The 27,942-nt window shown below is 40.0% G+C and overlaps 1 protein-coding gene across 1 annotated transcript in view; it reads left to right on the top strand.

Moving 5' to 3' along the window:
- The window catches only part of ARHGEF38 (Rho guanine nucleotide exchange factor 38), a gene marked incomplete at both ends in the record, with an annotated part of 165,444 nt that overhangs the window by 123,003 nt on the left and 14,499 nt on the right, over positions 1–27,942 (top strand). The window contains 4 exons of the mRNA XM_080697901.1: positions 166–299; positions 4,059–4,163; positions 5,854–5,976; positions 23,713–24,024. Of these exons, the coding sequence (XP_080554027.1) occupies positions 166–299; positions 4,059–4,163; positions 5,854–5,976; positions 23,713–24,024 (674 nt within the window). The remainder of the gene's footprint in view (positions 1–165; positions 300–4,058; positions 4,164–5,853; positions 5,977–23,712; positions 24,025–27,942) is intronic.

Raw genomic sequence — 27,942 nt, 5'->3', positions numbered from 1 at the left:
TTTGAATAGCTGAGTTTCTAGAGTGGGATGCCTGAAGATACACTTGCAAAAGACAGTAAAAAACCATATAGATTTGCATCTTGACTAGGAGTACTGGCCTTGAACACTATGAGTGTGTATTTTCTATGCTGCACATGTCAGACTTGCTACTGTATTCTTTTTCAGTTCTAAAATACAAGAAGAATGATGAGGATGAATCACTGAAAGACAAATTGTCTAAACTAAATATTCATTCAATTAGCAAGAAATCAAAAAGGGTGACAAATCATCTAAAGATTCTGACCAGAGGAGAATCACAGGTAATTTTTCTTCTTGGACCACCTACACTTTCCCAGGCAACACAAACACTGATACTTTTGAAGGGGTTTGTCTTGTTACCAGAACTATATCTAGAACACTGAGAATCAAAGTAATTGCCTGTTATTGTTGTTGTTGTTGTTGTTGTTGTTGCTCTTCTTCTTCTTCTTCTTCTTCTTCTTCTTCTTCTTCTTCTTCTTCTTCTTCTTCTTCTTTTCTCTCTCTCTCTCTCTCTCTCTCTCTCTCTCTCTCTCTCTCTCTCTCTCTCTCTCTTTCGGGATAATGAGGGTGTGAGAGTGGGGGTAGGATGATGTGATGGTTCTACTCTAGAAGCAGCAAAAGGAGGGATAAAAACATGAGAAGTAACTAGGGATAGGATGCCCCAAGTCCTGACACTCACCATAAACCAGCACATAATTGCCCTCAAGGTAATGTTCTCCTTCCATCTTCTTTTTACTTCTGCTTTTGAAAATCTCAGTCTCCTTTAGGGTTCCCTGGAGGTTTGTTTTATCCTTCTTTTCAACTATTTAAAAAGAAGTGTTTAGATGCATGCTTTAGTGTGTTTTTTCTACACTTTATCCTTTATCCTCTCTTCTCACTCCACTCCCTGGATGCACCTTGACTGTTCTTTGTTAGCTTAGAGGTAGAATGCCTCTGCATTCAATCACCAGTAGAGAAGAAAATGAAGAAGGAGAAGGAGAAGGAGAAGAAAGAATGACCTAAAACAGTGTATAAACACTTAATGTACACTCGCTGTTATGATTATTACAATAATAATCATTATTATATCATCATTATTATATCAGCATGGAAAGTTTAGAACATTATGGTATACGGTTACTGATAAGGCAAAGGACAATCAGGGTATTTCAACTAAAGACAACAGTAATAGAATCAATTTGGGAATTCATTTAAGAAGACATTTTGTGGCCTCTATAGAGGCCATCTTGTGGCCTCTATAAGCATATACAAATTAAATGCAAATAATTCTCTCTCTTTGGGATTTTGTTTCTGACACAAGACAATTCTATTGAGGAACAATAGGCAGTTTCTAATTTGGGGCAGGCTTTTATGTAAGCTGTTAGATTCTTTAACATATTTATCATCAGCTTCTTAAATATTTCAATTGTGAACAAAAAGTGAATCATAGTTAAAATAGCCTGAAGGGATATTAATTAGATTTTTCCCCTTAATCTTTTTAGAGGATGTCCTGTCAGCAATGAAGCATTTCACTGTTAATCAGAAAATCAGCTGCATAGGCTGGACTGGAGAAGAGATAAATCTCAAATCAATCAATTTTGCACTTGTCAGCAGCTCAGGTGAAATATTGGTAGAGTTAGGGTGTAAAGCTATTACCCAAGAGGAAGATTCCATTCAATTCATCATATATGTATTGAACTCTCATGTACCAGGCTCTGTGAGAGAGTGCAAATACAAAAAGAACAGCCATAGGTTCTGAATCCAAACTGCTTGGGTTTGAATCCTGATCCTATCTATGAATATGGGTGGGTTTCTCTAGCCCTCAATCGTAGGGTGAAAGCTGTGCATCTATCACAAAAGAGATTCCAAGATGTAGTACCTTGGTCAGGCAGCCATTTATTTCTTTCTCTAGTAACAGTCATAAAATGGGGGCAGATGGGCTCGGCTTCACAGGATCCTTCAAGTTTGTGCAGAGTAGTACTCTTCCTAAACATATTGTCTTCATCTGCCTGGTAGAGGCTGGGTCATGGTTTTTTCTCCTTTTAAGTTCCAAGGATGATATTACAAGGCCAAGACTTAGAAATGAAACACAGCTCATATTTTACCTGCCCAAAGTCAGTTACATGGACAGAGACAGTTGCAAGGGGATCTTTGAAATGTCTCTAGTGGGGCAGCCATGTGTCCAGCTTAAATTAGAGATGTGGTTCCTATAAATAAATAAAAGGACAACAGGGGAATGTTAACAGTCTTTGCCACCCTTCTGACCCTTCTGTCTCTTTATCTTTAAAATGTGCTTAATCATAATATCTACCACATAGGTTGTGAAAGAATTGAGAAAATGAAAGAAAGGTCTTGAAATAGTGTCTGGAACAGAGTCAATGTTTAATAAATATTAGCTATTATTATTATTAGGACAAAAATACTTAATCTTGGATAATACTTGAAATTCATCAAAGGAGAGAATCATTTAACTGATTTACTAGGATTATAAGAGCACATATAAAGAAAAAATTTACCAGGTCTGCTGGTACATGATTGTAATCCCAGTACTTGGGAGACTGAGACAGGAGGAATGGAGGTTCAAGGACAGCCTCAGCAACTTAGTGAGACCCTGTTTCAATATAAAAAGTAAAATACAGCTGGGTTGTAGCTTGGAGATAGATGTCCCTGGATTTAAATTCCAGTACCACATATATATGAAAGAAGAAAAAAGAAAGAAGGAAAGGAAGGAAGGAAGGAAGGAAGGAAGGAAGGAAGGAAGGAAGGAAAAGAAAGAAAAGGAGAAATTTACTTTCTACAGTAAGGACATGACAGAAGGAATAACATTTGAGTGAGTCCTTAAAATAAACAGAATTTTATAAGGCAGAAAAGAGACCAGAGCATATTCCAAGCAAAACAGCATGAAAAAGGATTGGTTATGGGGAAGTGGAATTAGGCAATATTTTTCACAGTGTGATCCTTGAACCTTTCTCTTTAGAATCATCTGGGTCCTAGCCAAGATATGCAAAATAAAATATCTGGCGATGGGTCCTTGAAAACTGCATTTAAAAACATCTGCCCCAGCAGACTGCTATATTCATCAGACATCAGACTGAGTTGAAACAGAGATCATAAGGCGTAGGGCACTGGATTTTGCATGGATTACTGCTACCTATATGATGAAAAAGTTTCTAGAGAAAAAATTTTAAGAAATTTAAAAAGAAAGTGTTACCATTTCCACACATCTAGTTCTAAGGTAAACTGTCTGAAATCAAGAAACATGTGAACCAATAACAGTATGGTTATTACCCACTGCTGAACCGAACAATTCGTGTCCTATTCCATGAGACATTCACATGTTCCTGCGGTGTCTGCCAGCATGAGACTGTTTTTGATATTGTCTTGTAGCCATTCTGATTTCTAAGAAATACAAATAATTGTGTGCTCCTTAAAAATATCAGAAAAACATAAAAATCTTATGTTCCGAATGCTAATAAATATTACATGTAAGATGATAAAACAAATGAATATCCATAATTACTGTATTACCTGTGAAGATTTATCGCAACACATGGGCCAAGATTACATACCATCCTTCCAATTTGAGGTGATAGTTATCACATTTCTTTAACCATGAGCCTAAGAATATTTTCTAAGTAAGCACTGTGAAATAAGCTAGAATATGTCCTATGAGCAAAACAATACATTCCAATCAATAGATCAAACAGATTTTTTAAACCCACAAATTAATGCAATTTGATTATATACATACTATATGCCATTAAAAAAACTGCAGAAAAGGTTTTATAATCCTATAGTTTTTGTGACAGAGATGAAGCTGTGCAAAAATGAACAATAGCAAATGATGCTGCCTAGCATGGCCTCGTGACATTAATCAAACACTGGTTGTGCACTGTGCCAGCCCGAGAAGGACTGCACTACAATAGTCAGCACATCACAGAAGGTTTTGGTATCAAGAAGGAATCTTTTTGTAATATGCTGGGCCAATATGGTCTGCACTATATTATCAAGTATCAGATCCATTTGATTTATGAAAATAAATAATTTAATGTATATTTTAGGTAAAAGATAATACTTTTAACACAGAAGAAAAGCTATTTAGAGCTTTAGAAAAGACGGTGAGGCATTGCGTGAAGAACATTTCATTCTGTCTCCAACATATACAGGTAGGTAATAGACAAGTGTTTTCGATGTTTCTATAAGATTGCATCAATTTCCATGGTTATTATGAAGAGCCAATGTGACTGTCCATTCATTTTTATGATGAAACTTTCTGTTCCAAATCTGGAAATGTGTAAGCTGCTGGCAGGAAAAGCCAACATGAAGGCTTGGGGTTTGCTCTTTGACCCTGTACTTGCTCAACCCTCCCCACATCCAAATTGCCATATTTGTGGGATTTTTGCTCGGAGGATTGCCCACGGCCCATGAACTTGTTTTCTTCTTAATAGAGATGAGTTATTAACACAAAATTGTACACAAGGCAGAAATTGTGTTTGCCTGATTTCACAAAAAATTCTCTATCTCTCTCCAGCCTAAAATAGATATAAAAATCAGTATGAAGGAGAGTAAATTGAACTACAAAATAGTATGAACTGTGGTAAGCAAATGATCTCACACAATTACAGTGGAAGACAAAACCACCTCCACAGATTTCCAGCCCCCTGACAGGTTGTCCTGACCCTATTGAGAATCACTGATTTTGGCAAACCATTTGGAATATAGTACAATTATTCTCAGTAGGAAGGTTAGTCAGGAGTTTCTTCTAATGGATTTTATAGAGGACACAGTGTCCTTAAGAACATCTTGACAATGGTTATGTCTATAAAAGATAAAAAGTTATTAAAGTTACATGTAAGTCAGTTAATAAGTGGCCCCTTTCTTTTCCAGAAGTTTTTTCTTTTGGTTATCTGTTTTTGGAAGTAGATGCTTGCACATTTAGATAAAAATATCACCAACAGAGGATTATGGTGACAAGCATACTGACTTGGAGACAATATTCCATGCTTTATAAGGACAAATACCATTCTGTTCTTGTTTATTGTCTGATGCAAATCCTAATTTTATAATCAGGTTTTCTCATCTCTTTCCAAAGCATTGCCTTTTGTAAAGAGAAAACCAAAACATGGTTACACAGCCCAAGGGCAGTGGGAACCTGTCCTTGATGTAACTTTCAAGGAGTAAATAAATATGCCTTGGGAACATTTACTGGAAAAGCTTGTATTTTCACTGATTGGTTCAACAAAAAACTTGACTATCTTCTCTTAAAGAGAGCATTTAATTCACTAAGGAAAACTGATTATTAAATCAAAGAGGAGTAATTTTTTAAAATAAGAAATCTAGCTGGGTGTAGTGGCACACTCCTGTTATCCTAGTACTTGGGAGGCTGAGACAGAAGGATCATAGGTTCATAGTCATCCTCAATAATTTAGCAAGGTCCTCCACAATTTAGTGAGACCCTGATTCAAAATAAACGATAAAATAAGACTGGGGGTGTAGCTCAGAGGCAGAATGCGTTGGAGTTCAATCCTCAGTACCACACTCATACACAAAAGTAAGCAAACTATAAGAATTGAATGCTAAAGAATGACCAATTACAGGATTTAAGATAGACTCCTTTTAATCAAAGAAAGCCTCATACATAATATTATGAGAATGCTACATTGGGGGAAAGAGAAGCAAATAGATAGTTATAGGTAACCTAGTTGTACAGAATATTCATTAGTTGTGCATAGGTCCTCCAACCCCCCTTTAATCTCTCAGGGAAAGAGGAGTGTTAATGGTGATGAAGTCTACATGTGGGATAGGATTAATTGTACTTGGAACTTACCCTTTTATAACTTTGTGGTTGGATTTCAGGATGCCATGCCCATTGCTCTGCAGAGTGTGATGGAGCTCCAGGAAATTTCATACAGAAAAGAAGAGGAGGAGAGGGGCCATTCAGAGACCCTGAATAATGCCCCAAATCCCTGTCATGACTTTGTAAGTTATTTATATTCATAGATAAATACAAATTAAGTACTGGGGTTAAAAGAAAAGCTGCTTTTCATTTATTTTTCCTGGAGTGGAATATAAAATATGCACTAAAGCAAATACTAATGTCAAAATTAGGAGATTTTTAACAGGGGATTTAAAAATAATTAAATTTTAAAAAGTGGATTAGTGAGGATTTCACTATAATTGAAATTTAAGACAACCTCAGGTTGTGTTTCTAGGGGTAGTCAGTACCTGTGTGACCTTTAGAATCAATATTTAAAATCTTCACATGATATATCAAGGATTTATTAAGTTGGAAAGATGTGATTTTCTTCCAGGAGTCTCTGGAAATGCCTTGAGTCCTTAAAAAGGAAGCTCAGGTATTCTCTGAGAATAGGGCTCTTTTTTATTTTTTTATTGGTGCATTATAGTCATACATCTTAATGGAATACAAGATGGTAGAGGCATACATGCAAACATCACCCAATTAGCCTTTACCCAACTCCTACCTCATTCCCTCCCCCTCTCCTTCTCTTGTTTGGCTTAGTGATTGACTTTGATATGCTTGTGAAAGTACATCATGTACATTAGGGAATTTTCCTCTTCTCCCCTCCCATCCCCCTCAGGTCACCTTATTTGCTCATCTATAGAATCTCCTTCTTCATCTAGAGTTCTCCTATGATGTATTTTCTCCCCACCTTCCACATATTAGGGACAGCATTCAATTTCTTATTTTTTGTGACTGATTAATCTCACTTAGCATAATGTTCTCCAGTTCCATCCATTTCCCTGTAAATAACATAATTTTGTTCTGCCTTATGGCTGAGTAAAATTCCACTGTGTACATACCCCATAATTTTGTAATCCATTCATCTGTTGATGAACATCTTGGCTGGTTCCATAGTTTGGGAATTGTGAATTGTGCGGATATGAACATAGATACGTATGCATTAGTTGGTCCACTCAGAATACCCCACAAAAAATAAAATAATTAGAAATAAACTTAACCAAGGAGGTAAAAGTCTTCTACAAAGAAAACTGTAAAACACTGAAAAAGGAAATCAAAGAAGACCTTAGAATATTGAAAGGTCTTTGAAGTTCGTGGATAGGCAGAATAAATGTCATCAAAGTGGCCATACTTCCATAAGTGATCTACATATTCAATGCAATGTCCATTAAATTACCAAGGTCATTCCGCACAGACATAGAAAAATCAGTCCTTAAATCCAGTTGGAACAACAAAAAGTCCAGAATAGCCAAAGTAGTTCTCAGCACAAAAACCATGCAGGAAGAATCATAATAGGGCTCTTATTAACACAATACATACTTGAACACAAAGTCTTTTTATTGAGAATAACTTTTACTTAAGATTCACATATTATTTCTTCTGTTCCATGATAAAATATTTGTGTTTTGAGTGTTCTGTAAGATAGAGGCTAGAAATCATTAATAGGTGCTTGAATCAACAAAATATTTGGGTGGTAACTAGTCTGGGTAATACCAATTTTATTTATTTATTTATTTATTTTTTAATTGGTGCATTGTAATCATATATCACATTGGAATACAAGACATGAGAGGATATACAAGCACACATCATCCAATTAGCCCTCATCCAGCCCCCATCCCACTCCCTCCCCCTCCCTTGATCCCATGCTTGTTTGGTGATTAACTTTGATACATTTGTTTATGTACCTCCTGCGTTTTAAAGAGGCTCCATCCTCCCTTATTCCATACCCTCTGATTGGTCACCTTAGTTGCTTCACTATAGGGCCCTTTCTATAGCTCGACCTCTTCCTGTTGCCCCTTTCCTCCTAGTTTTTGCTGCTTAGGGGAAGCATCTGATTTTTATTTTCTGCGATATTTCTCTGTGCATGCCACGTTGCAAGTACCAATCCCACTCTTGATGACCCCAGTAGTGGCCTGGCTACCCGGTGGGCTGATCCAGACCTCGCTGGCTCAAGCAGCGGCCTTGCTTCATAGGAGGCCCCAATTCTGGTCTCGCTGGCCCTGACACCAGCCTAACCCCTCAGCTGGCTCCAATTCCAGCCTCGGGGGCCCCAGTAGCGGCCTTGCCTAACAGCAGGCTCCGATGCCGGCCATTGGCCCCGGCACTGGCCTAACCCCTCAGCAGGCTCCGCTCCTGGCCTCGGAGGCCCCAGCACCGGCCTAGGCTCATGGCAGGCTCCGATCCCAGCCTCGCTGGCCCCAGCACCGGCCTAACCCCTCGGCAGGCTCCGATCCTGGCCTCGGACGCCCCAGCACTGGCCTTGTCTTGAGGCAGGCTCCGATGCCGGCCTCGCTGGCCCCAGCACAGGCCCAACGCCTTGGCAGGCTCCAATCCTGGCCTCGGAGGCCTCAGTAGCAGCCTTGCCTCACGGAAGGCTCCAATGCTGGCTGCTGGCCCCGGCACTGGCCTAACCCCTTGGCAGGCTCCAATCCCGGCCTTGGAGGCCCCAGCACTGGCCTTGCCTCACGGCAGGCTCTGATGCCAGCCTCGCTGGCCCCAGCACAGGTCTAACCCCTTGGCAGGATCTGATCCTGGCCTCGGAGGCCTGAGTAGTAGCCTTGCCTCACGGAAAGCTCCAATGCCGTCCATTGGCCCCGGCACTGGCCTAACCCCTCGGCAGGCTCTTATCCCAGCCTAAGAGGCCTCAGCACTGGCCTTGCTTCACAGCAGGCTCCGATGCTGGCCGCTGGCCCCAGCATCGGCTTAACCCCTTGGCAGGCTCCAATCCCAGCCTCAGAGGCCTCAGTTGCAGCCTTGCCTCACGGCAAGTTCTGAGGCCGGCCATTGGCCCCGGCACTGGCCTAACCCCTCGGCAGGCTCTTATCCCAGCCTAAGAGGCCTCAGCACTGGCCTTGCTTCACAGCAGGCTCCGATGCTGGCCGCTGGCCCCAGCATCGGCTTAACCCCTTGGCAGGCTCCAATCCCAGCCTCAGAGGCCTCAGTTGCAGCCTTGCCTCACGGCAAGTTCTGAGGCCGGCCATTGGCCCCGGCACTGGCCTAACCCCTCGGCAGGCTCTTATCCTGGCCTTGGAGGCCCCAGAACCAGCCTTGCCTCATGGCAGACTCTGATGCCGGCCTCGCTAGCCCCAGCAACTGCCTAACCCCTCGGCAGGCTCCAATCCAGGCCTTGGAGGCCCAAGCACCGGCCTTGCCTTATGGTGAGCTCCGATCCCGGCTTCACTGGCCCCAGCATCAGCCTAACTCCTCAGCAGGCTCCAGTCTCGGCCTCAGAGGCCCCAGTAGTGGCCTTGCCTCATGGCAGGCTCCGATGTCAGCCATTGGCCCTGGCACTGGCCTAACCCCTCGGTAGGCTCTGGTCACTGCCTTGAAGCTCCATCACCGGCCTTGCCTCATGGCAGGCTCTGATCCTGGCCTTGCTGGCCCCAGCACCGGCCTAACCCCTCAGCAGGCTCTGTTCCTGGTCTCGAAGGCCCCAGCACCGGCCTTGCCTCATGGCAGGCTCCGATCCCGGCCTCACTGGCCCCAGCACCAGCCTAACCCCTTGGCAGGCTCCGATCCCGGCCTTGGAGGCTCCAGCACCGGCCTTGCCTCACGACAGGCTCCAATCCCAGCTTTGCTGTGTCCGTCACCAGCCTCACCCCTTGGCAGGCTCCAATCTGAGCACCCTCTTTGCCCAGCCACTTGTCCCACATTCTCTAGGGTGCATGGTGGTAGCATTCTGCCTCTGGGGTTATTACTTCAAAGGTTCTAGGTGTAATGCATCAGATCTCTGCCTCCCCTGAGTACTGGCCACTGCCATTGCCACTGCCTCCACCATTTCAAATCTTTCCCAAGCTCTTTTTCCACTCTGAATGTTGTCCAGTATCCTGGCATCCGCCACAACCTTCTTAACCCCTCTCCGATATTTTCCTTTTTTCTTTTTCTTTTCCTTTTTCGTTTCCTCAATAAGAGAATACGGTATGTGTGGTTTGAGGAGGTAGTGGGATCAGGCACTCAGTAGCATTGTGACCCAGCCCGGTTTCCCCAGGGGTCCAGCGTGCTCCGCACTACTCCGCCTGGGGCCCAGAGTCCTGCAACCCAGGCCCCGGCTGTTCCGGGGTCCGGCATGCCCCGCCCGACCCAAGCCCAGGACTCAGGTCATACTGGGCCCGGTTTCTCCAGGGGTCTGGCGTGCTACGCGTGTTCCGGCCCAGGACCCAGAGTCCTGCGACTCGGGCCCCAGCTGGAATGCCCTGTGCGACCCCTGCCCCGGACCCAGGGTACTGGGCCCGGTTTGTCCAGGGGTCTGGTGTGCTACACGTGGTCCGGCCCGGGGCCCAGAGTCCCGCGACCCGGGCCCCGGCTGGCATGCCCCACGCTACCCCTGCCCGGGACCCGGTTTCATAATACTAATTTTAATTTAGCGATATATATATATATATATATATATATATATATATATATATGTATGTATTGTTATTTTATAGTAGCATCTTAAGTGTTACATAGAAGAAATAATAAACTATCATCTTGAAACTGTTATTTTTTGTTGGCATTATTAGTACTTTGGGCCAGATGAGTCTTCAGAGTGCCCCTTTATTTGGTAGATCCTTAGCATTTTTAACACACCAGGTCAAAATCTCATTAATACCCCTCACTGCAGGTCATTGTAATAATCAATAAATAGCTTCAAATATTTCAAAACCCTAGGAAGTGCCACAGCCTCCATCCCACTAGAAAACCACATGAAAGCATTATGCTTTTCTGGCATTGTGAAAAGGAAAATCAGACTTATACGTGAAGTAAGGTGAGAGGTTGATCATGGATGGGGAGATGGATAGATAGATGATAGAAGTTTTTACATCATAGGTTTCATGGAAAAAGCATGTCTAATTCTCTATGTACTTTCTAGGTTTAATTACAGAGAGCACATTAGGAAATCCTGTAAGTTTACTCTTTAAGTTAATTCAAATTCATTAAGTCAATAAATATTTATTGAGCACCATCTGAGCACATGGTACATAGCTTCTTCCTTAGCAAGCCTGATCCAAAACCTAATAGAAAGAAGAAAGAAGGCATCCTGCCTTCCTTCCATAAATCTGTAAGATGATTAATTATTCTAGATTAAAATAATTTTCATAAATCTTTATATAAAGTAACATTTATGAAAAACCTATAGACTTTATTTTAATATTTTATTCTAGACAAAATGTGTAGATAAGCATCACTCATTGTAAAATAAGAAAATGATTTGCCTTTATATATTTAAAAATTGCATAGTAATTTATTCCAGACAGAGTAAATAGATTCTTTGCTTAGTAAGGGACTCATTAGATAGTGTGCAGGTATATATTGATTATTTTATTTTTTTGAGTTAAAGGAATATTTATTTAAAGAACAAGTTTTAATGTTTAATAGAAATGATCCAAGAGTAAAGGGAGGGGTCTGTTTCCTTTCTCTTTCTCTTCTTTTTCTTTTTATTTTTCTTCTTCTTTTTTTTTTTTTTTTTTTGGTGGTACTAGAGTTCCTGGAAGCCCTTCTATCTCTGGGCCACACTCCCAGACCTATTTTTACATTTTTATTTGGAAACAGGGTCTCCTAAGCCAGCGCACACGGCAGGCTTTGAATATAAGCGATCCTCCTGTTTCTGTCTCCCAAGCACGGGGATTACAAACGTGCGCCACCACGCCCGGGCTTTTCTATTTCTTTTTTTTTTTTCTTTTTTATTTTTCTTCTTCTTTCTTTAACAATTTTTTATTGAACATAAATAGTATACATTTAAACTATATTTGGTGCCCTCTCCCCCCGCCCCTGTTTTCCCTTCCCCCCTCCCACCAATGGTTGTCCAGGAAAACCATGTTAAATTCATAATTTTACATATGTTCAGATGTAGACCCTCATTAATCAAGATCAGCCTTCCTCCTCTCCTATCTTTCCATTCAAACTTTGCTGGTATTTCCCCTCAATTATCTGGAGTCCCACTGGTATTCTCTATGTTTCCTAGTTTGGGCATATTAGAGGAAACATATGTACCTTCTCCTTCTGTGCTTGGCTGATCTCACTTAACATAATGTTCTCCAGGGCTTTCCATCTTCTTGCAAATGATATAATTTTGTTCTTCTTTATGGCTGAATAGAATTCCATTGTGTGCATTTCCCACAGTTTTGCTATCCATTCATCTGTTGATGGTGATCTGGGTTGGTTCCATATTTTGGCTATTACAAATTGTGCTGCTATGAACATAGGTATGCATATGTTACTGTATTTCTCTGAATTCAACCCCTTTGGAAAGATACCCAGGACTGGTATAGCTGAATCATATGGTGGATCTATTCCCACCTTTCTTAGGAATCTTCACACAGATCTCCATAGTGGTTGAACTAGTTTGCATTCCCACCAACAGTATAAGAGAGTTCCTCTTTCCCCACATCCTTACCAGCATTTGTTGTTGTTTGATTTCTTTATGCTTGCCACTCTGACTGGGGTTAGATGGAATCTCAGTGTAGTTTTGATTTGCATCTCCCTGATGGCCAGTGATAAAGAACATATTTTCATGTATCTATTAGCCCTTTGTATCTCTTCTCTTGTGAAGTGTCTATTCAGTTCATTTGCCCATTTCTTGATTGGGTTGTTTGTTTTGCTAGTGTAGAGACTTTTAAGCTCTTTGTATATTCTGGATATTAGCCCCCTATCAGAATGGTGGCTGGTAAAGATCCTTTCCCATTCTGTAGGCTTCTTCTTTAAGTTATTGATGGTATCCTTTGATGAGAAGAAACTTTTTAGTTTGATGTTATTCCACTTGTTTATTCTTGCTTTAATTTCCTGAGCTTTGGAGGTTTTGTTGAGAAAGTTACTGCCTGTGCCAGTATGCTGTAGTGTTGAACCTATGTTCTCCTCTACTAACTTCACAGTCTCAGGTCTAATTTCTAAGTCTTTGATCCATCTTGAGTTGATTCCTGTGTTTGGTGAGATATATGGGTTTAGATTCATCTTTTTACAAATGGTTAGCCAGTTCTCCCAGCACCACTTGTTGAAAAGGCTGTCTTTTCTCCAGTGTATGTGTTTGGCCCCTTTGTCAAAGATTAATTGACTAAAGATGTGTGGGTTTGTTTCTGTATCTTCTATTCTAATCCACTGGTCAGTATATCTTTTATTGTGCCAGTACCATGCTGTTTTTACTACTACTGCTCTATAGTATAGTTTGAAGTCTGGGATTGTAATGCCTCCTGCATGTTTCTTATTGTTGAGAATTGCTTTGGCTATTCTAGGTCTTTTCTTTCTCCATATGAAGTTCATGATTGATTTTTCTAGGTCTCTGAAGAATGTCGCTGGTATTTTAATGGGAATTGCATTGAACCTATAGATCAGTTTTGGCAGAATGGCCATTTTGATGATATTTATTCTGCCTATCCATGAGCACGGGGGATCTTTCCATCTTCCAAGGTCTTCTTCAATTTCTTTCTTTAATGTTTTATAGTTTTTGTTGTAGAGGTCTTTTACATCTTGGGTTAGGTTTATTCCTAGGTATTTTATCGGTTTTGAGGTTATAGTGAATGGAATTGTTTTCTTTGTTTCTTTCATTGTGGATTCGTGTTGGCATAAAGAAAAGCCATTGATTTCTTTAGGTTGATTTTGTAACCTGCGACTTTGCTAAATTTATCAATCAGCTCCAGAAGTTTTAGTTGAGTTCTTCCAGATAAGGATCATGTCATCTGTGAATAAGGATAATTTTACTTCCTCTCTTCCTATGTGAATTCCTTTGATTTCCTTCTCTTGTCTGATCGCTGCAGCAAGAGTCTCAAGGACTATATTGAAAAGGAGTGGTGATAGTGGGCATCCTTGTCTTGTTCCTGACTTTAGAGGAAATTCTTGCAGTTTTTCCCCATTCAATATAATGTTGGCTTTGGGTTTGCAGTATATTGCCTTAAAGATGTTGAAGTACTTTCCTTCTATCCCAATTTTTTGCAGTGTTTTTAACATAAATGGGTGTTGGATTTTGTTGAATGCTTTTTCAGCATCTATTGCTATGATGATGTGGTTTTTGTTCTTGGTTCTATTTATGTGGTGAATAACATGTAATGATTTGTGTGTGTTGAGCCAGCCTTGTTTTTCTGGGATGAAACTGACTTGGTCATGGTGTATTATTCTCTTGATATAGTTTTGAATGCGTAAAGATAGTATTTTGTTTAGAATTTTTGCATCTATGTTCATTAAGGATATTGGTCTGTAGTTTTCCTTTCTTGAGATATCTTTATTTGGTTTGAGGATTAATGTGATACTGGCGTCATAGAAAGAATTTGGGAGAGTTCCATCTCTTTCAATTTCCTGGAACAAGTTCTGAAGTATTGGTATTAGTTGTTCACTGAAGATTTTGTATAATTCAGCTGAAAACCCATCTGGGCCTGGGCTTTTATTTGGTGGAAGAGTTTTTATTGCTGTTTCTATATCTTTGGTTGTTATTGGTTGGTTTAGGTTTGCTATATCCTCTTGGCTGTTTATAGGAAGGTTAACTGTGCTTAGAAATCTATCAATTTCTTCCAGGTTTTCAAGTCTAGTAGAGTATAAATTTTTAAAGTAGTTTCTGATAATCTTTTGAATTTCTTCACTATCTGTGGTGATATGTGGTGATATCTCCTTTTTCATTTCTAATTTTGATAATTTGAATTGATTCTCTTTTTCTTTTGGTGTGGTTGGCCAGGGGTTTATCAATTCTATTAATCTTTTCAAATAACCAACTTTTTGTTTTATTGATTCTTTGAATTTTTTTTGTTCTCTATTTCATTTATTTCTGCTCTAATTTTAATGGTTTCTTGCCTTTTGCTGGCTTTGGGAATAGACTGTTGCAGAATTTCTAGGGCCTTGAGTTGTGTCATTAGGTTTTTTACTTGGTGTTTCTCTGTCCTTCTTATGTGGGCACTCAATGCAATAAACTTTCCTCTTAGTACTGCCTTCATGGTGTCCCATAGATTTTGGTAGGTTGTATCTCTGTTTTCATTTGTTTCCATAAATTTCTTTATTTCTTCCCTAATTTCTGCTCTTACCCACTCATCATTCAATAGTGCATCTTTCATTCTCAATAAATTTGAATACCTTCTTTCGAGTTTCCTGTTGTTGGTTTCTACTTTTATTCCATTGTGGTCTGAAAAGATGCAAGGAATTATATTACATTTTTTGAATTTGCTGGTCTTTTCTTTGTGTCCAAGGATGTGGTCTGTTTTGGAGAAGGTTCCATGGGCTGCTGAGAAGAAAATGTATTCTGTTGTTCTTGGTTGAAATGATCTGAAAATGTCTATAAGGTCCATTTGGTTTATGGTTTCCTTTAGTTCTAAAGCGTCTTTACTCATCTTTTGCCTTGAAGATCGATCCAGTGGTGTGAGAGGCGTATTAAAGTCTCCCAGAATTATTGCATTTGGATCTAATTGGGATCTTATGTCCAGAAGGGTTTTTTTTTTTACAAATGTGGTTGCACCCACATTTGGAGCATAAATATTTACTATCATTTTATCTTCTTGGTGTATTGTTCCTTTTAATAAAAGGAAGTGCCCTGATTTGTCTCTTTTGATGTGTTTTAGTTTAAAGTCTGTTTTGTTGGATATCAGGGTTGCTACCCCTGCTCTTTTTTGGTCACAGTTGGCATGTTATATCTTTTCCCATCCTTTCACTTTCAGTCTGTGGATGTCTTTGGCTGTAAGGTGGGTTTATTTCAGACAGCATATATTTGGATTATGTTTTCTAATCCACATGACCAGTCTATGTCTTCTTATTGGTGAGTTAAGTCCTTTGACATTAAGAGATATTATTGAAATATGATTTTTGTTTTCTGCCATTTTGTGTTCTGTCTACTCTTGGGTGTTGATCTTTCTTCTTTACTTAAATGGCCCACTTATTAACTTCCTCTCTTCTCTGATTCTGAAGTCTGCTTCTTTTTTTCTTCCTTATGATTTATTTCTTTAAGAATTTTCTCTATTGTTGGCTTTGAATTCATAAATTTTTTTAGATTCTGTGTATCCTGAAAGACTTTGGTTTCACCATAGAACTTGAATAGTAGTTTTGCTGGATAAATGAGCTTTGGTTTGAAGTTATTTTCTTCCAGGGTCTAAATCACATGGTACCAGTCTCTCCTAGCATTCATGACCTGGGTTGTATAGTCTGGGATGATTCTTATTGTTTTGCCTCTATATGTCACCCGTCCTTTTGTTCTTACTGCTTTTAAGATTCCTTCCTTGGCCTCTATGTTGGTCATTTTGGTTATTATGTGGCATGGAGTGGTCTTTCTTTGGTCCTGTCTCAGTGGAGTTCTGTTTGTCTCCTGGACATGCAGGTCCAAGTTTCTTTCCATATTTGGAAAATTCTCTGAGACTATTTCCTTGAAGATATTACAAATGCCCTTGGTCTGTACCTCTATCCCTTCTTCAATGCCTATTATCCGTAATTTAGGACACTTCATATTATCCCATATTTGCTGGATGTTTAGGTTTTGTTGCTGTAAAGATTTCTGTATATCGCTGACTGTGTTTTCAGTTTGGGATGTGCTGTCTTCTAATATTGATATTCTGTTTTCCATTTCATCTAATCTTCCAGAATTTCTTTCTATTGCTGTCTTCATTTCACTTATTGCCTCTTTCATTTCATTCCAGATCTCTTTCTGATTTTTTTTTAGTGTTTCTAACTCACCTTTCACCTCCTCTAGACTTGTTTTAAATCCTTTCATCATATTGTACATCAACATTCTGAACTCCCCTTCTCGCATTTCTAGTGGGTCAGTATTCATGATTTCTCCTGTCTCTTCATAATTCCTGGTTCTCATATTTATAACACTCTCTGTCCTGTTTTTCTTATTTCTACCCATCATTTGTGAGTATTATTCTTAGTCCAATCTTAATATTAGGAGTTTAGGGGTATCAGCAAGTTAGCAGAGCTTTTCCAGTGTCGAGGCTGGGTGATGTGGGAGGAGCTGGGGTGATGGGTAAAGGAATCAGATTAGGTAGAAGATATGTTTAGGTTGAGAAAGACTTTAAGTATGATAAGGTAATATCTTGCTGAGAATGAGAGAGTTAACTAGTAGGACTCTTGTCGTTAGTAGAGTAAGTATGGAGATATGAAATACTTTGAGTATTAAACAAGGAGGTATATTATGGGGAAAAGTATTGCGGGAGAAGTGTATATAGTTTTGTGTGGGGAAGTTTGTAAGAGGGGTGATGGAAGGAGCAGAAAAACATAGAAAAAAATCTACACAAGGTACCAAGAATATTATGTAATCCAAGAATGAAAGGAAAAACCAATCAAAGGAGGAGAACGAAAAAAGGAAGGAAATAGGAGGAAAGAGGAAAAAAGGACAAGAATAAAATAAAAGGAACTAGTAGCTGTGTGAAATCAGAAAATAAGCAAACTATCAATATATATATATATATATATATATATATATATATACTCAACAAGTTAAAGTAAAAGAAGGATGGGTTAAGAAAAAATATATAAAACAGCAATAACCATACCAAAACAAAAGCACTGTAAAAGCAAAACAAAACAAAACATCCAACTTCTGGGGAGATGGTGACCGAGAAAAGCGGGGCTTAAGAGCCCCGCTAACAACCAATCTCCATTACCACAAAATCAGCGCCTTTCATAGCCAGAAAATACCATCACCAGTGAAACAAAAAATCACCAGGCTCCAGAGAGAAAGTGGACTGAGAACAGAGCTCAGAGCCACAGAGGAGATACACCGGCCTCACGCCCGAGGACGCGGCAGATGCGGCAGCAGCTCCATACTGCCGGCGGCACTGGCGAATTTACGGGATGGCTACAGCAAGCCGAGGTGAGTCACTGCGGAACAGCCAGGCGGGATTTCTCCGCACAGAGCATCTAAAGCTCCCAGTGGCCGAGCTCAGCACACGCTGCAGGGATTCAGAGTGGAAATCAAAACCAAGAAGAAAAACGCCAGCCCCACAGCCGAGGGCATAGCAGCGGCGCCATATTGCCATTGGCGGCAGCAGCAGCGAATTCAGCGAGGCCAGTACAGTTACATCTGCATACTCAAGAACAGTAAGTCAAATTGTGGGCCACAGAGAAGAAATCCCAGTACTGTACTCCCTGGGACTTGACCCAGTGGGGGAGGGGCGGTGGCAGAGATATCACACCATAGGAGAACGTGCAACCTGGCACCCCCACAGTCTAAAGCAGCCTCTATCGACTCTCTGGGTCTGAGACTCTGTGATAAAACCCAGTAAAGGAGTAGTGGGGTCTGAGATACTACTGATTTGAGATCCAGAACACCTTAAGTGAAGTCATAGTGACCCAAGGGAAGAACCCAGAGAAGGCACAAACTTCCGAAATCATGGGAAAGAGGAATAATATTGGAGCAATAAATGCCCACAACCCCACAACATCAGAACCCGATAAAACAGAAAATCAGAGATTTCTAGAAGATCAAATCAGGAAAATAACTGCAGAAATAATAGAGGTGCTTCGAAAAGAACTCAGAGAGAGCCAAAAAGAGATAAAGGATGCAATTAATGAAGTAAAGGCCTCAATTCAAAGCACAAACAACCGATGAGACCACATGGAGAACAGAATCTCGCTCTTAGAAGATGATCATTCAAAATATGAACGCATAGTTTCTAATCTAGAAAAAAATATCCGACAGCAGGAATCTGATATTGAAGAAATATGGGCCCATTTTAAGAGAGCTAACCTAAGAATAATTGGAATAGAGGAGGGAAAAGAAAGTGAAACCAAAGGGATCAACAATCTCTTCAAGGAAGTAGTAGCAGAAAATTTTCCAGACATAGAGCAAGAGGTTGATACACAGGTTCAGGAAACTTATAGAACTCCCTTTAGACAGGATTGGAGAAGAGGATCCCCACGCCACATAATTGTCAGAATGACCAATGTGGAAGCCAAGCAGAGAATCTTAAAGGCAACAAAAACAAAGGGCCAAGTGACATTCAGAGGCAAACCAATTAGAATCACTCCAGACTTCCCAAACCAAGTCATGAGAGCCAGAAGGGCTTGGAGTAACATATTCCCAATTCTGAAAGAAAACAACTTCCAGCCAAAAATTTCCTACCCAGCAAAACTTTCTATCAAATTAGATGGAGAAATAAGAAGCTTCCATGACAAACAGAAGCTGAAGGAATTTGTCTTCAAAACCAGCACTAGAGAAAATACTCAAAGAGATTAACTACAAAGAAGAAATAGGTAACACACATCAGAACTAGAGAAACAAGATTTTCCATCCAACAGACAACTAAGATTGGTTATCTATGGAGATTCATTGTTAGTCTTTTACCTATCTCTAAAGGGTATTGTTTGCCTTTATTGTTGTTAATTTTTAGGATTTCTAGTTGGAATATTAATATAACTTCAGATATAGCAATTGGAAATATTTTATCCCATTCTATTAGTAACTGTTAACTCTGTTTACATTGTCTTTGGATATACAATATTTTTTTTTTTTTTTAGGGAGTTTGTATACTCTTCTGTTGCCTGTGCCATTGAAATCATAACCAAGAAATCACTGCCAATTTCAATGTTGTGAGGTTTTATGACCCAGATTTTCTCCTAAAAGTTTATAGTCTTAAGATTTATATTTAGGTCTATTATCTATTTTAAGTTAATATTTGTATGTGGGATTAGGTAAGGGTCCAATTTTATTCTTTTCTATGTAATTATTATTTTTTAACAATATTTAGTTAAAAGATTAATATTTCCACCACCAAATGTTCGTGGAAACCTTGTCAAAAATAACTTGACAATATAGGGAAGAATTTAGCTCTAGGCTTTTATTTAACTCCAATGGTTTATATATCTGCCTTTAGAATAGTACTACACTGTTTCAATTATTGTAGCTTTATATGGTTTGAAATCAGAAAATATATATCTTCTAGCTTTGTTCTTTTTCAAGATCGTTTTGGGTATCTAGAGTCCATATTCCATATTAGGATAGATTTTTTTTCTGAAAAATAAATATATAAATATATGATAGTTTTACCTAAAAAAAATAGAAAAAAATATTCTCTGGTAAGAAAGAAAGCAAAAAGAAATATTGAAATGTTATCTTTAAGTCATCAAAAGCTTGGTATCAGACAAATGAAACTGTTATGTGAGATTATCATTTTTAATTTTAGATAAATTGCCATAATACTAGATGTCAACTACTAAACCAAGCATGGGAGGGAGGGATAGGGAGAGAATGGGGTGGGGATTGGGTGGGGGCTGACTGGGAAAAGTGTGCATGTATGTCTACAAAAGTATGTATCCTACTATGATGTATGAATACAGTGCACCAATAAAAAAAAAATCCACAATAAAAGTAAAAAAAAAAAAACCAGTCCTACTTATTTACAAATATGGGGTCAGGTCCATATAATATTTGTGTATCTGATTGCTTTGGTAGCTTTCAGAATATAATCCAATGTCTCTTAATTTTCTTTGTACTCTACTTTTATCTTCTTAAGTCACTCTGGTTGTTTGGACACCTTTCTTTCCTTTAACTGCTTTGGGTTTATGTGTCAGGATGTCTGGTTTCACTGTTATTAGAGTCTGTACAATTCCCAGGTTCTGCGTAATTCCAACCTGTCATCAACACCTCTACACTCACCACCCTAGACTCTGGCCTGTGCTTCCCTACAGCAGGAGTGGAGGATGTCCAAAGTAGACTTGGAACCTCTCCCTGAGGTCCTGTGCAGATGTGTCTCGATGGATTTTACTGTGTCTCTGGAAATTCCAACTTTGCTAGCCGGTTTGGTCCCAAGATGTACCCTGGGCAAAGGGATGTTGGTTCCTGGATGCCCACACTTACTCCCAGAGCTCTGCCTATTCTGAGAGTACAGGCTGGGTGCGCTGCTATTACTGGACCCAGGTGTGAGTGGGTGCAGCTGCCTAGTGCCTGCTGCTATGCTCTTCCAAGGTACATTGAGCTGTGCTTTAGACTAGAACTGAGTATCAGGCTAACGGGTGGGCGGGAACTCCCAGCGGTGGGCCAGGGACGCGGGATAGGTGCACAAGGGTCCGTGGGCACAGGTGGTGCGTGGTGTCCAGCAATGATCTCTGCCTCCTGCGGGGTGTAGAAGCTGGGGGCCCAAGGAGATTTCACAGGCGCACAGAGCTTTCACTGCCTGAAAGCAGGCCTCCAGCAAGGTGGGTATCTGTGCTCCAGTGGGGGGCGGGGGCTAGGAACACAAGGTAAGCTCCGATTTTAGGGGTAGCACTGACTACTAGCAGGGGTCCGGGGCGCAGACAGGGTGCGCAAGGATAGTGCTGGGTTCTGATGCATGGGACAGATGCCCCGGGCCAGTGCTGGGCCTGGGGCGCACGCTAGTACCCGTACTTTCCCTGGATGCACTCAGGTACCTGTCTTCCTTGGTCCAGGCATCCGTGGGAGTCCCTGTGCTGTTGTGATCCAGTCGCTGGTGAGCACACAGAATTCTGACGTGAGTGCGGCTCGCTGCTTAAGATGAGGCCCTATGTCCGTTTTCAGTCTAGGATTATCTTGCCGCGGTGATTTCAGTCAGGGCTCAGGAGTGAAGTTTGGGCAGGCAGCCCACGTAGGCAGCCCGCCAGCGGGCATCCCAATTGTATCTGCAGCAGGTCTGGTGTCCGATCTTTGTTGTTGTTGTTGTTGTTCTTCTTCTTCTTCTTCTTCTTCTTCTTCTTCTTCTTCTTCTTCTTCTTCTCCTTCTCCTTCTCCTTCTCCTTCTCCTTCTCCTTCTCCTTCTCCTTCTCCTTCTCCTTCTCCTTCTCCTTCTCCTTCTCCTTCTCCTTCTTCTTCTTCTTCTTCTTCTTCTTCGAGTTTAGGGTTTCCGCCGAGGTACCTGGATCTGTTTTGGTTCCTGGGATGTATTTATTTTGTTGATTAAGACACTGTTTTCTAAGTAGTTGAACTTTATTTGTTTCAGCTACTAAGAAGTGCTGTGTCCCTCAGTTGCCATTTTGAATCCTCTTTTTTTTCTATATTGATTATTTCATAAACTAGGTATCAAGACTTATCTGTGTTGGCTACTGCAAGTGCCAACAATAGATTGTTTTCCCTCTCTTCTAGATTCCCCATGAGTTCAGACAATGTTCCTAGAAGCCATTTAAGTTAATTAATACAGGCTGTTGCTCAGGTGCTGATGCCCTGAGATATGTGCTACAAAAGAAATACCTACTTCCAAATTTCTATGACATAATCATGTAACCCAAGCATATATGATAGAGAATAATGTCAGGTGTGTTTGTCAGCTCTTCAGTGCTGTGACAAAAAATGCCTGACACAAACAATTTGGAGGAGCAAAGGCAGATTTTGGCTCACAGTTTCATCAGGTGATGGCCGGTTGCCTCCATTGCTTTGAGCCTGAGGTGAGACCAAACATCATGCCGAAGGATAGTGTGGTGCAGGAAAACTGCTGAGAAAGAGAGGGAGAGAGAGCAAGAGAGCAAGAGAAAGCGAGAGAGAGAGAGAGAGAGAGAGAGAGAGAGAGAGAGAGAGAGAGAGAGAAATAAGAAGGAGGAGGAAGAGGAGGAGGAGGAGGGAGGAGGAGGAAGGAGAGAGAAGAGAGGAGAGGTGCCTGGGACAAGATACAGTCCCCAAGACCATGCCCTCAGTGACCTTCTTTCTCCAACTATGCCCCATCTCCCTGTAGTTTCCACCATTTGCCCTTAGTCCTTTTGGCTATAAATGGATCACAGCCTTCATTACCCATCACTTCTCCTGAGCTCGACATCTGAAACTTGCATTGTAGACCACGCCTTCAACTCATGACACTTTGGGGAACATTTCATATCTAAATCCCAACATAAGCCAAGTGTGGTGGCACACACTTGTAATCCCCACACTTGGGAGGCTGAGACAGGAGGATCGCGCAGATTCGAAGCCAGCCTCAGCTGGCTTAAGAGACCCTGTTTCCAAATAAAAATGTAAAATAGGTCTGAGAGTGTAGCCCGGAGGTAGAAGGCCCCTGGGTTCCATCCCCAGTACCACCAAAAAAAAAAAAATAAAAATAAACCCCAACATAGGTCAATCAGCAAACATGGAGTACTAGTGCATTTCAGAATAGAGAGAAAAGAAAGAGAAATTGAAAATAAATCTAGGGTGGTTGGGTGCTGATATGGGGTTTGGCATTAACACAAAGTTTGTTTTTAATGATTCAGACCTAAAATGGTAACCATTGAAAATATTGGGCCAGCTCCAGCTTTAATATATTTAAATGAGGAAGTTATAACTCTGTGGTCATTTCTGTCACAGGAATTAAATACCCATATGTAGTGATAACTACCTCTATAGAAGATACAATTTTACTACCAAAAATAAAGTCTTCAGAGTAGTCAAAAAATTGAGACTAATATGGGAGAAATAGGATACAGTGCCCTCTAAGACTGACTTTGTATCTTTTGCTGTCATCCAATGGTGGCAGTGACATGGTGAATCATTTAGTCTCAGTAGTTAAAGGCTGGAGATTATTCTTCACTCCCCAAGTGGTAGAATATCTCATCATGGCTCTGGGATTAGAAAAGAGACAGAGAAAGACTGAAGGAGGAGATTCCAATGAGAAAATCAACAGTTGCAGAAAGAAAGGTGGAATTCTATTTTGGGTGAACAGGCTTTAGCTTTTCTATTTCTCCTTGGGTTCAATATTAGAGTTTCTGTTCTAAGTCCTTGAATAGGCTTTGGTAGACGCAAATTGGTCGGATCCTCTTTTACTGAATACTTCCTGTTTGTGCTCCTGCAGAGAGGGGGTAGGCCCACTGAGAGCAGCCCTGGACATGGTATGGGCTGTCCTAGTCTCTGTAACAGGATTTTTTTCTTTTGACAGGCAGCTCACTTGCAGAGACTCGTCCTGAACCCCCTGTCAGCCCTGCTGTCCTTATTCCCAGGGCCTCAGAAGCTCATCCAGAAACGCTATGACAAACTACTGGATTACAATAGCTACCTGCAGAGGTCTGCAGGAGATGAGTCAGACTTGGCCAAAAAGGAGTATGAAGCCCTCAATGCGCAGCTTGTGGAAGAGCTCCAGGTGTTCAACCAGGCTGCTCGGAAGATTCTGCTGAACTGCCTGTGCAGCTTCATTACCCTCCTCAGGGACCTGATGCTCGCAGCACAGCAGGCTCATGCCACAGTCCTGCCGGTAAGCACAGAGCCTTCGAGTCCAACTCCCATGCAAAAGCACCTGTTCAGAGCATGCCTGTGGGTGTGGCCCGTGTGTGTGTGTGTGTGTGTGTGTGTGTGTGTGTGTGTGTATGATTTAAGTACAACCCATCAGGTGATCTTCTGCTCCTTAATGCTCACTTTGAATCAGATAATTTTTAAAGGTATCTTCAGTTTTTATCTTGAGTCATCTAAAAATCTTTCATGTTTCAATTCACAATAGAACAGAAGCAAAGAGATTCTTTGTTTTTGAGAAATTACTAATGTACTCTAAATTAAAAAAGCACTTTAGAGTCTACTCTCAAATTCTGTTTAATTCTGTCATTTAATGTACTCTATATATGTATTATAAACCTTTTAAACCTCTAGATTCACATACAGTATACTTAAACATTTTGTTTTAGAGTATAACACATATACTTTTTATGTTTTTACTGGCGCATCGTAATTTTACACCAGAGTGAGGTTCAAAGTGATACAAACATCAATGCACACAGTGGTTCCCTCCAGATCCCACTTCACCCCCCCAGTCCATGTGAGTGAGATTGGTAATCATACTTTCATATACAGACACAGCATCGTTAGAACCATTTCCTTCAAGTCTCCTTTTTCCCTCCCCACTTCCCTCCCCCAGTTCCTTTCTACTCTCCTATTGGCCCCTTTTGGGTTTTTTGTTGTTGTTGTTGTTGTTTGTTTGTTTGTTTTCTCTGTAGCATCCGCATGTGATAGAGAATTTAAGACTTCACTTTTTGTGAATGGCTAGCCTTATTTAGCACAGTATCCTCTCGTTCCATTTATTTTCCTGCAAATTACTTCTTTCTGTTCTTCTTTATGGCTGGATAAAATTCCATTGTGTGTTCATACCACATTTTATTTACCCATTCATCTGCTGATGACAGACAGGACACCTGGTTTAGATTCACATGAAGTTGAAAGAAGTAATACAAAATCCCGATATCTTTCACACATTTCCCCAGTAGTAACATCTCACATAACTATTCTGATATTTCTGAAAGGCAGAATTGGCTAGTGATTAGAGAACAGACTCTAGCACTAGAGGAGCTTGTTCTAATACTCATCACCATATTACCTTGGGCAAATTAATTTAACCTTCTGCATCTCCAATTTCTTATATAAACAAAAGGAGAATAATGGTATGTCATATTTTATTTTATTTGTGATTAAAAATACAACAAATTTTTCCATTTTAATCATTTTAAGTGCACAGTTAAGTGTATTTACATTTCTGTGCAACAGAATACGAAAATATTTCACCTTGCAAAACTGAAAGTATATCAATTTAAAGAGCCCCATTAAAGAAGCCCCCTCCTCCTAGTTCTTGGCAACCATTGTTCTACTTTCTGTTTCAGTGTACTTGACTATTTAAAATAACACATAGAAGTGGAATTACAGGGTTTTTCTCCTTGTGACTGGCATATTTTACTTAGCATAATGACCTCAAGATTCATCTATGTTGTAGCATGTGACTAAATTTCCTTTCTTCTAGGTGTATATAGCATTCTGTAGTATGTATAAACCACATATTGTTTATTCATTCATCTGTTAATAATTTCTGTGTCTTGCCTGTTGTAAGTAATGTTACATGATCAGAGGAACGAATCTCTCTTCAAGATCATGCTGGTGGTGCATTCTTGTAATCCCAGCATTTGGGAGGCTGAGACAGGAGGATTGCAGGTCTCAGACAGCCTCAGCTACTACTTAGTGAGGCCCTATACAACTCAGTGAGACCCTGTTTCAAAAAATAAAGAATAAAAAATAGGGCTGGGGGGGGGTGTGGGTCAGAGGTAGAATGACCCTGAGTTCCATCCCCAGTAACACACACAAACACAGATCCTGTTTTTAGTTATTTTGAACATATATGCAGGAGTGAGGCTACTAGATCTATGATAATCCCATTTTTAATGTTTTTAAGAATACAAAACCCTATTTAAAATTTTTGTTTTTATCAGAACACACACATAATTTAAAATTTAAAGTAGTTAAATTTGGCCAAGAAAAACAGATGTCCTTCACTTCCTTTGACTCCATTTTTTTTCTCTTCACAGATAATTATTTTTCAATTCTTTTAGGTAATTTTCTTGGTATTTACCTTCATATTTAAAACAAGACTCTCATATTTCTATTTTGTTCTTTTTCAATTTTAGGCATAATACATTTCATGATGAAAAATGGGAGTTTAGTCATCTCTTCTCTCTATGCTACTATATTATATTCACATAAACTTTATATCCTTCTCCATTAGTTATAACATAAATTTGTCTCAGTTTTTAAACTGTTTGATTGGTGTTTTAGTCATGATACCAGCAAGAAAAAAATTAAATTAAGCATTTGCAGGGGGAAAAAAGATTACATAAAAAAATGTGAGTATGGCACAGAAAAGCCTTTCCACACAGTGCCCTGCCCCAATGTAGTAAAAGAGAAGAGCCATACACTACCTAGTTTAGTTTAAAGGAATGAGGAGGGGTGGCTATAGGAATGGATAGAGTAAGAGAGGTGCGGAGAGGGGAATCTGATAAAGGCTCTGCCATTCAGTCAATACTACACAAAGAAAACTTAGGAAATAAATAACCTTATCTCAGTTTCCTCCATCATTCTCATTTCCTATGGGTATTTCTCATTGATCGAATCCATCTGGAAGCCATCACTGCAGTTTATTCTAAGCAGACTCTTGGAGCATTGAACAGGGTAGAAAAGGACAGAGAATAGTGTTGAAGGAACACACAGATGTCTAGCACACGTTGTGAATGGGGTTAGAGCTGAGCCACACTCTCATTACTTTTTCTTTCATATATAGGTTTAGTTTTCTCTGAAGTTACTAATGTGCTTTTCTTTAACCAGATGTTTAATTTTTCTTTGTCTAACTTTATCAGTCAATTAACTAAATCCCCTCTTTCAAATGATGAGGTATGTATGAATGAGGTGTCAGTTGTGTCTTCTTGCAGAAATCTCTTTGAGAGCTTCTGACCATCTGAGATGGTTGGCTTTTTTATCTGGTAATTTTAAGTTACCCTGGGATGACATCTTATCCTCTTTCTGGAGAACCCTTCCTCGCATCTGTGTGAGATCTCACATTCTTGTTTTCTAATTCCATGTTGACTTATTTTTTGTTTTATGCTTTTTTGGGGAGGAGGAGCATATTTTAAGTAGTTCCCTGAGAAAGAATGATTGGGATGATGATGAGGAGGAGGAGGAGGAGGAGGATAATGATTTTATTTTATTTTATTTTATTTTTATTATTAGTGGAACTGGGGGATTGAACCTTGGGTAAATATTCCTCTGAGCTATACCCCCAGCCCAATTTTTTTTTTAATTTGAAACAAGGTTTTGCTAGGTTGATGAGAATCTCATTACTTGTTGAGGCTGTCCTTGAACCTGCAATTTTTCTATCTCAGCCTCCCAACTACTGGGATTGCAGGCATGCATCACCAAGCCCGGCTGAGAAAATTATTTTGATAAGTTGAGAAAATGTCTTTGTCACACTTAACTGATAGTTTCCCTGAATGTAGAAGTTGTTCCTTTTGAACTTGAAAGCATTCCATTGTTTTCTTGTATTCTAGCTTCCACTATTTCTAGGAGAACTCTAAAGTCCATTCTGAGTCTTGACTCCATGTATATCCTTCTCTTGTCACATTCTTAGAAATCATAGGATTTTCTCCTGGTCCCCATCAGTCTGAAATTTAATGATGAGAAACATCAGTATGTTGGACACTTGGTGGGATTCTTTGAACAAGAAAATTATGCCTTCCACTTCTGGGAACTTTTTTAAAGTATCTTATCAATATTTTATGTATTTCTTTACTCCGTTTTTCTTTTTTCCTTTTATCAACCTCCTGCATTGTCCTCTAATTTTATTATCTTTGCTCACTAACTTTCTATA

The sequence above is a fragment of the Muscardinus avellanarius genome, assembly GCF_963383645.1.
Source record: "Muscardinus avellanarius genome assembly, chromosome: 6".
NCBI classification, from domain to species: Eukaryota; Metazoa; Chordata; class Mammalia; order Rodentia; family Gliridae; genus Muscardinus; species Muscardinus avellanarius.
The sequence above is the reverse complement of the archived record's forward strand: the minus strand, read 5'-3'. Positions and strand labels throughout refer to the sequence as shown.